Here is a 14,615-nt window from a genome sequence, read left to right on the forward strand (position 1 = left end):
GCTTGTTCCCTCCAGCCAACCTACAGCCCAGCCCACTGTCCCCTCCTCAGTGAGACCTCCCTGACTGTCTGCTCACCCACCACTTCCCCACATCATGCCCAGGCTAGAGTGCCGTGGCATCAGCCTAGCTCACAGCAACCTCAAACTCCTGGGCTCAAGCTGTCCTCCTGCCTCCCGAATAGCTGGGACTACAGGTGTGTACTACCACACCCGGCTAATTTTTCTATTTTTGGTAGAGACAGGGTCTTGCTCTTGCTCAGGCTGGTCTCGAACTCCTGACCTCAAGCGATCCTCCCGCCTCGGCCTCCCAGAGTACTAGGATTACAGGCATGAGTCACCGCACCCGGCCACTTTTATATGAGTTCTTTAGATTCTTTTCTTCAGCCCAGAAATTGATTTTTCGGCTATATCCATTTTAATATCCAACCAATTCCATTGAATTATTTATTTGAGCCATTAATTTTTTTCATATGCAATATCTGCAATAGCTCTTCTATGTAACTGTTTGTTCCTGGGAAGATGTATAAGCCTGGATGCTCCGTGTGAGTTGAAGGATTTGGGGATTGGTATGTCTTGGGGTAGAGAACCTCTAGAGCTGAGCTGAGCCCATTCTCCTTTCCCTTCCCTAGCCTGTGACTCCCTAGGGAAGTCCAGTACTTCTGCCTTAGCCACCAGGCAAGAGCATGGAGAAAGTCTAGGAGTGAGTGATATTTATTGCAATTGCCTGGCCCAGAGGGCGGAGGGAGGGGTAGGAAAGGAATTGTCAGTTACTGGCCAGCCTTGATGAGACTGCACATTTTCTATGAGCTTTCCAACCCTACCACACCTTAAAGTTACCATGCCACCTTGGGCTGCCACTGGGCCAGCCCTGCCAAGTTTCTGCCTTGTGGTGTTTACAGGACAGGTAATGAGCCTTTCAGAAAACATGAGGAGAGAAAAGAATGCAATTTAGAAAGCTCCACCTCAGCTGATCTTCCATCTGGGGGGTCTGACCTTTTTCCACTCTAGACCATCTCATCCCCCAGTGGCGACCAAACCATCAAGTTTTGTTGCTGGGAACTGTTCTGAACTCCAACTACTTCCTCACCCCTTCTGTGGCAGGGTGGGTTTGGGAAAGAAGCCAACAGGTATTTTTAGTTCACCATCTTCATCTGGGACCAGATATGCCATTACATTTTAATAGTCATTTCAAGTCCTTACTGACAATAATAACTAAACTACATATAGCACTTACCACGTGACAGGTGCTATTCTTATTTTCTTCTTTCATACTTCCTTTTTTTTTTTTTTTTGAGACAGTCTTGCTCTGTCACCCATGGCTATAGTGCAGTGGCATCATCACAGCTCACTTCAGCCTCAAACTCCTGGGCTCGGGCAATCCTCCTGCCTCAGCCTTCCAAGTACCTGTGACTACAGGCATGCGCCATCATGCCCAGCTAATTTTTCTATTTTTAGTAGAGACGAGGTCTTGGTCTTGCTCAGGCTGATCTTGAACTCCTGACCTCAAGTGATCCTCCTGCCTCGGACTCCCAGAATGCTAGGATTACAGGCCTGAGCCAGCACGCCTGGCCTCATACTTTCTATTTCTCAATCCTTTCATGCTACACTGTGTAGTGGTGCCGTGCCTGCATACATTTTTTTTTTATTGAGTTGCTCCAGTTTCTCTTATTGATATGCAAACACTTTGTTGTTTATTAGAGATAGTTACTTTTGTTACATGTTTCACCAGTTTCCCCTAAATTTGCCTTTTTAAAAATGGTTCTTTACAGCATATGTTGACTTAGATGACACTTTAATTTTTACAACTTTAAATATATCAGATTTATGTCAGAGTTCAACTTTTTTTTTTTGCACAGAATTAATTCCTAAAACCGTCAGAGTTTCCCAAGGCAGAGTCACTTTAACAGAGAATAGAACAAGTCATGACCATTCACACACATCTCCATGCTACACATGAAAACAGAATTGAAATTCTTGTAAAAGTGCTCACTTCAGCATCATACTGAAACAGGTCCTTGGGTCAAGCTTTGTGAAATAGGATGATCTCACCCTCTGCTGAGGCCAGGAGCAGGGGCAACACCTTCATCTGTTTTTGTGGTGCTTTTTGTTAGCTGTGAAGACTTGCATTTTTAAGTCCAGGCACTGGAATTTCACGTTATCATTATTATTAAAAGGCAGGCTTGTTCAGCTTAAGTTTAGTGGCAGTAAGGGATAAAGAATAGTGAAACTAGAAGCATATAGTATTAATCAGTTACATTCAATTGCCCTATTTGTAAATAGGGAGGGGAAAAAGATTATATAGCTGTAGTGGCTTGTATATGAATAAAAATAATCTTTAAAGAGAGATGTCCTTAAGCATCTGATTTCTTTCATAAATACACGTGAATTGTTTTTGGTATGGCCCTTGCACTAAAAAATGGCTTTACTATTTCTAAATGATTGAAAAAAATCAAAAAATAATTTGTGACACTTGGAAATTATATGAAATTCAAATTTCAGTGTCTATAATACCATTTTCACTTATTAGGTGGCAAAGATCCATGTTTCACAACTCAGGCTGTTGGCAAGGCTGTGGTGAAATCAGCCCCATGCTAGGTCCTCCTGACTCTTGCTTGGACCGGCCATGCTCGTTCCTACCTCAGGGCCTTTGCACTCGCTGCTGCCCTCTGCTTGGAGACACACTTTGCCATGATAACCATGAGGCTTGTTCCCTCCAGCCAACCTACAGCCCAGCCCACTGTCCCCTCCTCAGTGAGACCTCCCTGACTGTCTGCTCATCCACCACTTCCCCACATCACTTCACATTTCTTCATAGCTCTCATCTTTATCAGAAATGATTTCTCTCTTATCCTCTCTTCTGCTAGCTAGCTTTTTCCGAAAAGAGCCAGAGAGTAAATGACGTTGCAGGGCCACATGGTCTCTGTTGCAAATCCTCAGCTCTGCACAAAAAAAGCCATAAACAATATGTAAATGAACAAGCATGACTGTGCTCCAAGAAAACTTGACTTACAGGCACTGAAATTTGAATTTCATATAACTTCCAAGTGTCACAAAATATTACTCTTTCGATTTTTTTTAATCATTTAGAAATATGAAAGCCAGTCTTATCTTAGTTCGAGGGCCATACCATAATAAGTGGCAGGCTGAATTTGGCCTGTGGGCCATAGTGTGTCCATTCTTGTGCTAGACCGTCAACTCCTTGATGGGCGCTGTCATCCGTTTCATTCACTGCTATATCCCCAGAGCCTAGAACAGTGCCTGGCACCCAGTAGGCTCTCAACAGATGCTTCCTGAGTGAGTGACCACATGAGAACAAGCACAGTCCTACTTTCAGGGCCTCAGTTTACCCCAGCCTGGACTTGAGCAGGCTTTGCCAAGAAGTCTTAGGAAAAGATCAGAAGGCAGAGGCCAGAGCTGTAATTCAACATCTTTATTCTTCCCCTTTAGCCCGAGGGTAATCCTGACAAATAGCTTTGGCCAAGAGGAGACAGAGGAGACTGGGCTGGGCAAGGGCTCCCCCAGGGCCTGGCTACCTCCTCCTTCCATGGGGCTGGGGTTGTGATAGAGCCATGATCCAAGCTTAGCATCCCTGGGGAGAAAGAAAGTGGACCACTCTGCAGCCTCTGCCGCCCCCACCTCCAACAGCCATGCTAATGAGAACCAGCCCCCTCCACACCCAGGCACGACGGACCCTAGAGAGCAGCCCGACTCCCTCCATACGCATGTGTACATGTGCACGGGGACCAAGGCAGCGCATGGTCAGTGTCCAGACACACTGCTCTGGCCTGTGGCCCAGTTGGCAAACATAAAGCCTATACTGATCGCCATGAAGAGGACCCCCAAGGCGCCAAAACACAGAGCCTGCGGGCAAGAGGGAGAGAAGATAGGGCTGGTTGGGACTCCTTACCTAAGCTCCACCTGAGAATGTTCCTCAAGCCCTCCACCCTCCTCCAGAGACAGCCCAATCCATCCTGACCCTCCTCTGTGCTCCCTACAGCCAGCCCCTTCCTGTGAATCCTCCCTCACCTTCCCAGGACCCAGCCGGGAATGCTCTCCTCCAGCCTCCTGGAAAGTGCTCCCAGCTCTCTCCCCAACAGTGCTCCTTCCATCTGCCTGCAGAATGCTCCTCGCCTGGCAGCCCCTTCTTGAGCGCTCCCCGTCTTCCCAGCCTCTGTCGGTGCTCTGTCTGCTCTGCCCCTTCCCGAGATAGTCACCCCTATTCTTCCAGACCATCACCCCTTCTGCATACTCCTTCCTCCTCCAGCCCCCTCCTCAGAATGCCCCCTGTCCCCAGCTCTCCCCTGGAATGCTCGCCTGGATCTTGGGCCAGGAGAAAAGGGGCTCCACCTCAGAGGGTACAATGCGGAGGTAGAAGATGCTGGGGAGGATGAAGATGAGGCTGGGGGCTGATGTGGACCCTGGAGGACAAGAAGGAGGGACAGAAGTCAACCTAAGCTTGGGTACAAGGCCCATATTAGGTGGGGTATGGGACTGGGGTTGGGGCTACTGACCGATAACCCCAAAGATATCCCGGATGGTCGGCACACAGATGACAAGGACATTGACCAAAACAAGCAGGATCAGGGCTATGGTCACGTGCCGCAGCCAGCTGAAGGCCTTGCCTGGGAAAAGCAGCTGCTGCAGAGCCCGGCGGATCTGCGGCAGGGGAAGGGTGCGGCAGAAGTCAGGACCCAAGTGCTGCCCCCTTCCATGTGATAATCCGCTCTAACTCCACTCCCCATCCCGGATCCCCGATTTCCCCTCCCTCTGTCTATGGCTCTGCCCTGCCAGACCTTCCATCTGTGCCTCCACCTGCTCAATGAGCTTCCTGCCTCTATCCTCTGACAATCCACATCCCCTTCTGTCTGAACATCCATCTGTGTCTCCACCCACTGTCTGAAATCCTCGCCCCCCACCTCACCATCTCTGCCTCCCCCTATCTGATCATCTACCTGTCCTTCCACACCCTGAGATCCCTGCCTCTCTCCAACTGACTACCTCTACCTCCCCCGTCTAATCATTCCCTCCTGCCCCTCCCCCTGTCCCCCTGACCCTCTCCGTCCTGCCATCTGCATCCCCCCTTGTGTCTGACCATCTATTTTTGCCTTCTCTGTCCATCTGTCAACTATGCCTTCCCTGTCTGTCCATCCTTGCCTCCTCCATCCACCCATCCACTCCCATCTCCACCCTCCACCTGAACTTCCATGTCCCTCCTCCCCATGGGCCCACCCTCGCCCCCACACACAGGGAACAGCACGACTGGCACAGTGAGGGTCACCGCGAGCAGCACGGCCAGGCGCACGCAGAGGATGAGCATGTCCTCCTGGCTGTACATGTGCAGCATTTCCGCCTCCACGCTGCCTGGACAATGGGACAGGGAACACGCGATGCAGGATGTGGCAGGAGCACCAGGACCAGTGCCCCAGAAACCCACACACATACATGGTGACAAAATCTACATGTGTAATGCACACCCCCTCCCTTTAGAAACTGATAGGTCCAAGGTCATGGAGGGAAAGAGCTCAGAGGCTCCTGCCCCGGCCCTCTGCCCAGTCCCCACACCTGTCCCCGAGCCCTGGCCCCAGCCGCACTCACTGTAGAAGGTGAGGTATCCGAAGGTGGCTGTGAGCCCGTACATGCAGAACATAGCCCCAATGGACACGTTGGCCACGGCCTGCATCCTGCGCTGGGAAGGCCTGAGGTGCAGAGGCCACAGAACTGTCATGCCCAGAACACCGGATTTGGCCCAGACCCCTCAAAGCCAGCCCTGCCCTGCAGCATCCCATTCTCCCAGACTGACGTTCAGCTGGTGTACACTGGGATGCTCATCTCCACCTCCGCTGTGTGACTAGCCAAGCCTCCCCTCCCTGTCCATCCATATCTCACCCCACGAGACCACTGGGATACCCAGGTAGCCTACAAGGGGCAATACAAAGAGCCTCAGAAATCAAGGAACCCCCCCCCACCACGGCAAACCCCATCTCTGCCTCTCCCCTCCATTTGACCACCACTGCCTCTCCCTTCCATCTGACCATCCATGCTGTCTCTCTGTCTGATCATCCACACATCCCCCCATCATAACATCCCTACCTCCCCATCCCTGTCCATGCATCCCACCCCTCCATGTGATCATCTGATCTCAGCCTCCCAACTCTGCCCACTCACATTTGTGCTGGAAGTTAAAACAGGGGAATACCTAAGCCCCAATCAGTAAATGGTCACCGCCCTGAGTCCCCTGAGGCCTCCTGGCCACTCCAAACCCCTCCCTTGGCACAACCCAGTCACTATCAAGCTACAGTCCCAGGACTGCTGTAGGGATTGTTAGGCATGTGACTACCACCCCCCTGCTGGCCCATGTCACGTGCCCACCTGCCCGCCCACTCACCGGCAGAGCTCCGTGTAGATGGGCAGTACCTCAGGGTGGCAGACAAAGGCGAAAGCCATAATGGGCACTGTGTAGGACATCTGGGGAAATGACCCAAGTACACAGGATTGCAGTCCACAGGGGTCTATCCCCTCCCCCCGGCCCCACCATCGCCCTCCGTATCAGACACGTGGGAGCCCCCAATGCCCAATACCTGGCTTCCCTCTGAGCAGCATACTCCGCGTGACGGGATCAGGGGGCCTGAGTGTGGCGCAAGTTCCTGCATGCCTGCGTACCCACCTGTGAGTCGACTGTGAACAGCTTGGCCTCACAGCTGCTGTTGAGCCCCGGGGGGGCTTCACTCTCCATTGCTGTCTCATTGCGGCCTACAGCACAGCCAAGTTGGAACTTCTTATAGATGACCTGGGGGTGGGGGGAGCAGGGAAGAGAGGTCATGGTGGGGGCTGTGTCCCAAAGTCCCAAACTCCCTCCCCACTTTTTCATGTTCTTCTCTCTGACTCACCGAAATGAGGAAAAACAGCATGCAGGTCAGAGAGAGACCACTGGTATACCCCAGGTAGCCTACAAGGGGCAATACACAGAGCCTCAGAAATCAAGGGACAACCCCCATGCCAAACCCCAAACCCCTGGTTTGGCCTTCAAAGTCCCCTCACCCCAATTACCCTTGCAAAAGCTTTTACTTCCACCCAGACCAGCCACCCCTCCATAGTAAACTCCTACTAATCTGCTAAACCCCACATCAAACAAGCTCTCTCCTGGTGTCCCGCAGCCCTTGAAAATGGGAAGTTTCTCAATGGCTCCCCCTCTCAAACCCACTATCCAATGACCAACCCAGGAAGCCTCTTACCCAGGTGTTTCATAAGGGCCAGGGGCAGGATGATTAACACACTGACAAGGATGATAAGGAAGTTTCCCTTCAAGAACCAGCTCCTAGGGAGACAGGGAAACACAGTGCCTCGCTGCCAGCCAAACAAAGCCGTCAGGTAGACACTCACAGAAGACAGCCAGACAGACAGATTTCTGCCCGCAGTCAGGAAAGATAAGCTGACACCTCAGCTGTGATAAGTCATTCAGGTGGTTACAGTGACAAATGGCACAACAGGATTGCGAAAAACAGACTGATAATGAAGACAGTCAGTCACACACTGTTGATGGGACACAGCTGACAACACATGCACAGTTGGACAAAACTTGCCGTCAGATTCAGAAGCGTATATACAATCAGATGGTCAAACACGCTGAATCAGTCAGACTCAATGTGCAAATCAGTCCAACACAAGGTGCCAGACACAAAGATAGAGTGAGTCACGGTCCTGGTATGTCTGACAGGTAGAACAGCAGTCTGCTGAGCTGATAGACAGGCCCCGACACAGAGTCTGTCAAAAAGTCAGAAACACACACGCATGCTTGTTTGAACAGCTCAAGGTTTGCTGGATGCCTGAAAGTATGCCCGTGGGATGATGTGGCCACACACCCAGAGAAAGACTGAAATAGAAACAGAATCAGCCAGCTGGCCACGGTTGGAACTAAGCTCTGAGAAAAAGTGAGACCTGTACAGATATTGGAGGGAGGGGCCCAGGCAAGACTGGTTAATGCAGAATCAGCTGAGCAATGCTCATTTGGTCCAAACAACTGGACTGAATGCCTACTATGTTCCAGGCATTCACACGTTCTCTTTCTATCTCATACACAAAGTTACCCGGAAATAAACCAACAAAGCGCCATTGGCCATATATACAATGAGAGCTAATTATAATAATTAGATATACCTAGTCACACTGTAAGCTACCCGGATGTTCTCAGAATCAAACCAAAAATCTAACAGGATATATACAGGCAATAAAAAGCAAGCACTCAGTTAAAACTGTCAGACAGACCAACTAACCCATAGTCAGACTCACAAACCAGACATGTGCATACACACCATGCAAAGTCCATGGGACCAGAGTCAAAGTCAGCCACTGGTCACTAGAGCTGTGCGTTAAACATACAAAGGCAGCTAGACACACTCAGCTGGAGCAAAAGCATCACCGCACACTGCACGCACACGCACGCTGCTGGGACCCCATCATAGACAGACAGACAGACTGAGCACATGTTGGGTCTGGACTCAAACACACAGTTGGATGCATGGTCGGAACAACAGTCAAAGACACATGGTTGCAAACTGTAAGACAGGGTCGGGGAGCATACACACACAGCCAGAGAGAATTTGCCAGAACAAAAGTCACCAAATCAAACCCAGAGATGAAGTTGACTGGATACATACAGTCAGAGCAAGTCACACATAGTTGATACCACAGTATACTACACACACACATATACACACAACATTGGAATCAGCAATCATACACTTACGGCTAGACAGATTCAGCCAGATGAACCCAAAATCAAACTCAAAGAAACAGCTGGACAGGGAAAGTCAGAGTAACCAAGCGTCAGACACATGGTCAGAATCACAGTATACAGGACACAGCTGGAGTCAAGCATACAGCCAGCCAGAAAGAACTGGCCGCACAACAATCACTGAACCAAACCCACAGACAGTCTAAGTCTATTGGCTATGTACAGTCACACACACAGGGTCAGCATCAGAGGACACTGGCCAGACAGAGGCAGTCACCAGCCAGAAGCAGCCAGAATAACAGTCACAAAATCAGCACATAGTCTACTGGACTTCTATAGTCAGAGGAACAGTCACACATACTGTTAGCATCACAATACACAGGAATCACAGTCGGACCCAACTGACCTGCCCAACAGTCACAAAACAGAACACCTGGGAGTCAGCTGGACACAGAGAGTAGAAGATAACAGCCGGACCGACCTCACAGGCAGAGTCAAGCGACTGCAGGCCAGCCAAAGGGTGTTGCTCACTCACCCCTCGGAGGCCCTGTTCAGGAAGGTGCCAATAACCAGGGGGAGCTCAGATTTGATGATGAATAGGTAACTGGACATGGCTGGTGCGGGTAGGAGGAGGTATAAGCAAAAGGATTCCCTTCATGCCCCCACCTTGTCTTCCCCAGCCCAGCCCACCTCACCCCACCTTCTTCCCCCACCCCAAGCTGACCCCCACCTCGCAGACTCCTCACCCCCAACATTGTGCAGACAGATGACCACAGCCACCGCTACCTTCCCCGCAGGCCCGAATGCCTTCTGTCCCAGCTGCTCATAGGCCCGGATGCCTAGTGAGGGGAGGGTATAGGCAGGAACAGGTTGTAGGTCCAGGAGGCCAGGCTAGGGGTGCAGGCCAGAGGTTTGGGGAGCTGGGGAGTTGAAGCTTAGGGGAACTGGGTTTGATTGATGGAGGCTGGAGGTGCGGGCTAAGCAGAGCTGAGTTTGGGGGTAGAGTCTGGAAGGTGGGATCTTAGGCCAGGGAGAAGATTGGGGGCTAGAGGTAGCGAGTGGGGGGCTTGGAGCCAGAATATGGACTGAGACCATGGTGGGAGTGAAGCCTGGGGACCGAGGAGTGGGGGCCTCAGGGTTATGGGGCTGGCTTCCAGGTTAAGGGGACGGTCTGAGGACTGAGGGTGGGGTTAGAGGTAGAGTGCAGTGGTCTGAGCAATGGAGTCTGATGGCCGGACTGAGGGGTGGGGGTTGGGAATTGGGAGATGGGGATTTGGGAGCGCAGATAAAGTCTGAGGGTCAGGGTTCTGGAGTTGAGTGAGGAGTCTGGGGTGCGGGGCCTGGGATCTGGGGTCAGGGTGGTACGTCCAGAGTCTGGGTGTTGGGTTGAGGTCTGGGGTCAGGGAGTTGGGTTCGGAGTCTGGGGTCCAAGGTCTTAGGTGAGCTCCGGATGTGGATCAAGAGTCTGGGGTCCAAAGGGGTGGGGGTAGGGGCTGGGATCCAGGCTCTGGGTCTCACCTATGACACCAGCACACGTCAGCAGGAGGTGAATGGAGTACGAAGACAGAAGTGCGATGCACAGCAGCAAGGCTCTGTGGCGGATGGCACAGCTTGGACTTCGTCCCGGGCCTCCCGCCTGCCCCACAACACCCCTGGCGCCCCAGGCCACCCATGGACTCACAGGAAGAAGAGGACCCCTGTGTGGGCCATGGCATAAGCCAGCCCCAGGATGCCGCTGCCCATGATGGCGTTGCTGAGGTTGAACACCGACATTCCGAACGATATCTTCCCCTCGAACTGCAGGCAACGGGTAAAGCCCGGGCACACATGGGGAGGGAGGACCAGGTAAGGAGAGGAGTGCCGGAGCCAGGGAAAGAAGCGAGTGGAGTAGGGGAGACGCCTAGGAGGAGCCATCGAAGGAAGGAAGAGGCTGGAAGGGAAAAAGAGTTGAAGATGGGAGGAAACTGGGAAAGGAGAGCTGGGAAGAAGAAAACTAGGAGAAACTTTGGAGGGAGCAGCTAGAAGTAGAGAGGACCAGGGGAAAGTGGAGCAGCTACCAGAGGCAAAACAGCTGGGCCTGGGGATCAGCTGAGGATGGGGAGCACCAGAGGGGGAAAAACAGCCAGGGGAGCAAAGCAGGCAGGGAGGGGAGCAGCAGGGGAGGGCATACCTGGGGAAGGAGGGTATCTGGAGGGGAAAGCAACTGAGGAGTAACTAGCTGGAGCGGGGAGATAGCTAGGTATGGGGACAGCTGGGGAGGAGGAGTAGTGGGGAAGAGGGAGCAATAGGGGAGGAGATTAGCTGGGGCAGGTGCTGCTGGAACAGAGCCTACAGAATCACTCACATCCATGAACTGGACCGGCTTCCTCCCAGGAGCAGGACCATGGCTGGGCAGGAAGCCCTCGCGTTCCTGCCTGTAGCTGGATAGGGCAGGGACATGGGGGCTGGTGACAGGGTAACCTTGACCCCTGATCCCACCTCCTTGGACCCCCAGCTCACCCCACAGCATCCACAGGAAGGGCTCCATTCATCTTTGGATCCTGCAGTTCCATCCTATAGGCAGAGAAGTGTGGTGGGGGGAGTCAGAGGTGGGGGGGGTGCTACGAAGTAAGGAGAGCTGCATGAAGGAGGAGGGAGTCACACAGGGACAGGGAAAGAGATGAAGGAGGGGAACAGGAACAGAGAGGGATGAGAGACGGATATAAGTGGAGAGAGCCGACAGATAAAGAGACCAGAGAGAGAAAAGACTCAGAGAGAGAGGCTGCCAGCTACTCAGAAAGACACGGAGAAAAGATGGCAGCAACAGATACACAGGAGAGAGAGACAGGAAGATACAGAGAGACACCAACGGCAGGTGAGATGGCCATTTGGAGCTGGGATAGCCTCTCAGACCCCGGACTCACTCTGTCTCTCTTGCCGGCTGTCTCTTTCATTCCCAGGTCCCGGGCGCCCTCCCTTTCCCTCCACCCTCACTGCATGGCTCACTCCTTGCAGGGACACGTGTCGAGCCCGGCTGCCCCACCCCTTCTAATGCCCCTCACCCCCCCTCCTGCCCTCGGGGGGGCCACCCGCCTGCCCAGGCCCAGAGCTGATGCAACCTGTTGAATGGGCTGGGGGTGGGGGCAGACTTGGAGACCCCAGCTCCAGGCGCTGCAAACTGCTCTCCGCCACAACTCTGAATATCCTCATTAGAGGCCAAAGACAATCCCCAAACCAGCCCCTTCCCAGGGATAGAAGCGACCAAGAGACCCCCATTTAATCCCCCTTCTAGGGCCTAGATGTATTTTCCAGGACCCCTATCAAGTCTTAAACACTCGTCTTCTGGCAGAATAGCTTTGGAGATACTTCCAGACTTGAGAAACTTCCTGGGCTTAGGGTCCCTCAGGGACCTGGCCCAAGCCCTAATTTCCCCTCCTGAGGATGAGGAGTCTCTGAGACCTTCAGCAAAGCCCCCCTCCCAGGGCCTAATGTGTTTCCTGGAGTGGAGGTGTCTCTGCAATCCTCATCCAAGCCCAGAGCCCCTATCTTGTGGATGGAGGGTTTCTGAAGAAAGCCTCAGCCATAGCTCACTCCCTGGGAATGAGGTATCTCAGAAACCCCCATCCAGAGTCCCCATTAGAGCTAAAACCAGATCCAGGAAACCCCTTCCCAAGTCCTGAATCCCCTTTCTGGAACGGGAAGAGGTCTCAAGGAGCCCCATCCCCAGCCATGAGCACCCTCTGGAGACTCCCACTCACTCCTAAATTTGCTTCCTGGGATCAAGGCACCAAAAGGACATCCCCCCACCCCATTCAATTCCCCACTAGCGCTAAAAATGGGTTCCCTGAGCCCCCTCCTGGGACCCCAACTCATATCTTGGGGCCTCCAGAGGCACCAGCCGCACACCCCCTCCTCACCTCCTTGCTCCTCTCAGCTCCAGAAGCCGTAGCAACTCAGACTAGGGCGCAGGGACCCCCACAGCCAGCGCGGCTCCCGCTCTAGCCGTGCACTGCCTCCGCCCCGCCCTACAGCCAATCCGCTCTGCCCGCGCCTGCTCCGCAGCCAATCGCGTGCCCCATCGCACCTGAAGATATTTTTTTTTTCCGGGGAAGAAACGTACATTTTAATTTCTTTTCCCTCCTTTTGTCCCTAGGCGGGGGAAGGCGTGGGGGAGGGGTGCCCCCATCAGGCGGAGAGACCGAGGTCTGTGGGTGTCTTGGTGGTGCAGGAGATGGACTGAAAGACTGAGGCAGTAGATCCATACCGAGAGAGAGGGACAGGCACACAGAGGGAATGGAGTCAGAGATCAGACAGACAGCAGGGAGAGATGGATGGCGGGAAGAGGTGCACAGAGAAGGAGAAAGAGGGAGACGAGGAGAAACAAAGTCACAAATAGAGATAGGCAGGCAGAAGAAACAACCACACAGGGACAGACAGACCACAGAGGAAACAGAAAGACAGAAGGAGGGGGCAAGGGGAGCATGGTAGACAGGCAGAGGGGCGGTCATGGGGAGAGACACACGGACAGACTCAGAAACAGGCAAGTGGGTAGGGATTGGCTCATGTAAGCACATGGAGGAAGGCAGCAGGCAGTCAGGCCCAGCAATAGACAGGAGACACAGGCTGGCACATAGACAGGTGGACACAGCCAGACATCCCCAAACAGAGGTTGGGACCAAACTCACCCACCCAGAGAGGCAAAGGAACAGAGGGAGTGTTCGAGGCAGAGAGACACACAGAGGGACAGAAGAAACAGGCAGGGAGGCAGACAGGGTGGACGGAAAGGCCTAGGGACAGCAGGGGGACTGGTACAGGGCTAGACATAGCCAGGCCATTATAGGCCTTATAGGCAGACCACAGACAGACAGCCTAGTCAGGAGAGGACCCTAGATCTTAGAGACCTCCAGAGGGAGGCAGGGAGGGCGTTTGTGGTTGGGAGAGGAGTGTGGACACACGCACTCTGCACACTGGGCACGCCCTGGAGTCTTGGACCCCAGCCCAGGCATGGGGTGGGGCCCGTCCAAGCTCTAACTCAGGAGCCCCAATGTCTGTCTATTTGTCTTATATAGGGGTCTGTCTGTTCACTCCCATACAGGCATGTGACAGGAATGTCTGTCCCGGGCAAGGCATGTGTCCCCTATGGGGAGTCAGGCAGGGTGGACCTGGAGTCTTGGAGCAGCTCAACTGGGCTGCTTGATGCCCAAGTGAACAAGAAGCCTCTGTCCAGGCCTCTCGCCTGTCTGCCCACCCCCTACAGGGAGCACAGAATTCCCGGAAAGGCCAGGAGCTGGCTGAGGCTTCAAAGCTAGCCTAGATGCCCCCACCACACCCGAAGTTGGAGGAGGGCGAGGGATGGGGTGTTTACTTCCCCACAGCAGGAGAGAGACTCCTGCACACTCTGGGGGTCACAGCTACACAGCAGGCCCTGTCACTGCCCCATCCAGGGACTCAGAGATGGCAGCAGACTCACCATGACCCACAGAGGTGCAAACTAGTACATCCCGATGAGCAAACACACAGCCACACACAGCCACACAGGTTGACCGACACGACACACATACACTTACCAGTGCACACAGATAGCCCAGGCTTGTGGGACAGTCACATGCACTCACAGCCACACAGGGATGCTACTCTTACAGGTATCAACTACAGACCCAGAGCTGCAGACGGATTGCACAGACTGGCACGGACATAGGCTCACATTGATTCACAGACACTACAGACTCCCGGACATCGTCACCCACAGCCCCACAGCCACACCAAGGACAACCAACAGGCAAGTCACACACACAGACTCGCAGCCACGCACAGCCAACAATATCGTGCACAGGCTCTATATCTCCCCCTACCCCCCCCCACACACACGATTCCACGTTCAGATGGCCCCAGAGGCAAACTTCCA

At 53.3% G+C, this 14,615-nt stretch overlaps 1 protein-coding gene across 1 annotated transcript; it reads right to left on the bottom strand.

Moving 5' to 3' along the window:
• Positions 1-3,759: 3,759 nt before the first annotated feature.
• On the bottom strand, positions 3,760-11,283 carry SLC38A5 (solute carrier family 38, member 5). Its single transcript, XM_012652283.1, has 15 exons — positions 11,231-11,283; positions 11,076-11,151; positions 10,413-10,528; positions 10,250-10,323; positions 9,478-9,570; positions 9,267-9,345; positions 7,233-7,315; positions 6,888-6,946; positions 6,665-6,787; positions 6,386-6,465; positions 5,596-5,696; positions 5,246-5,361; positions 4,512-4,656; positions 4,315-4,418; positions 3,760-3,861 (listed from the first exon to the last, which is right to left on the bottom strand). Exons 1-15 carry the CDS (start codon positions 11,281-11,283, stop codon positions 3,760-3,762), a joined length of 1,404 nt encoding a protein of 467 aa, XP_012507737.1.
• Positions 11,284-14,615: the final 3,332 nt, after the last annotated feature.

The sequence above is a fragment of the Propithecus coquereli genome, unplaced genomic scaffold (genome assembly GCF_000956105.1).
Source record: "Propithecus coquereli isolate 6110/MARCELLA unplaced genomic scaffold, Pcoq_1.0 Scaffold388, whole genome shotgun sequence".
Taxonomy (NCBI): domain Eukaryota; kingdom Metazoa; phylum Chordata; class Mammalia; order Primates; family Indriidae; genus Propithecus; species Propithecus coquereli.

Excerpts from the sequence above, each read along its gene's own strand:
- SLC38A5 (XM_012652283.1), bottom strand. The coding sequence starts at position 11,283 with ATGGAACTGCAGGATCCAAAGATGAATGGAGCCCTTCCTGTGGATGCT. Across the intron at positions 7,316-9,266 it reads CTGAACAGGGCCTCCGAGGG|GAGCTGGTTCTTGAAGGGAA; the intron begins GTGAGTGAGCAA and ends CTGTCTCCCTAG. Across the intron at positions 6,947-7,232 it reads GGCCCTTATGAAACACCTGG|GCTACCTGGGGTATACCAGT; the intron begins GTAAGAGGCTTC and ends TGCCCCTTGTAG.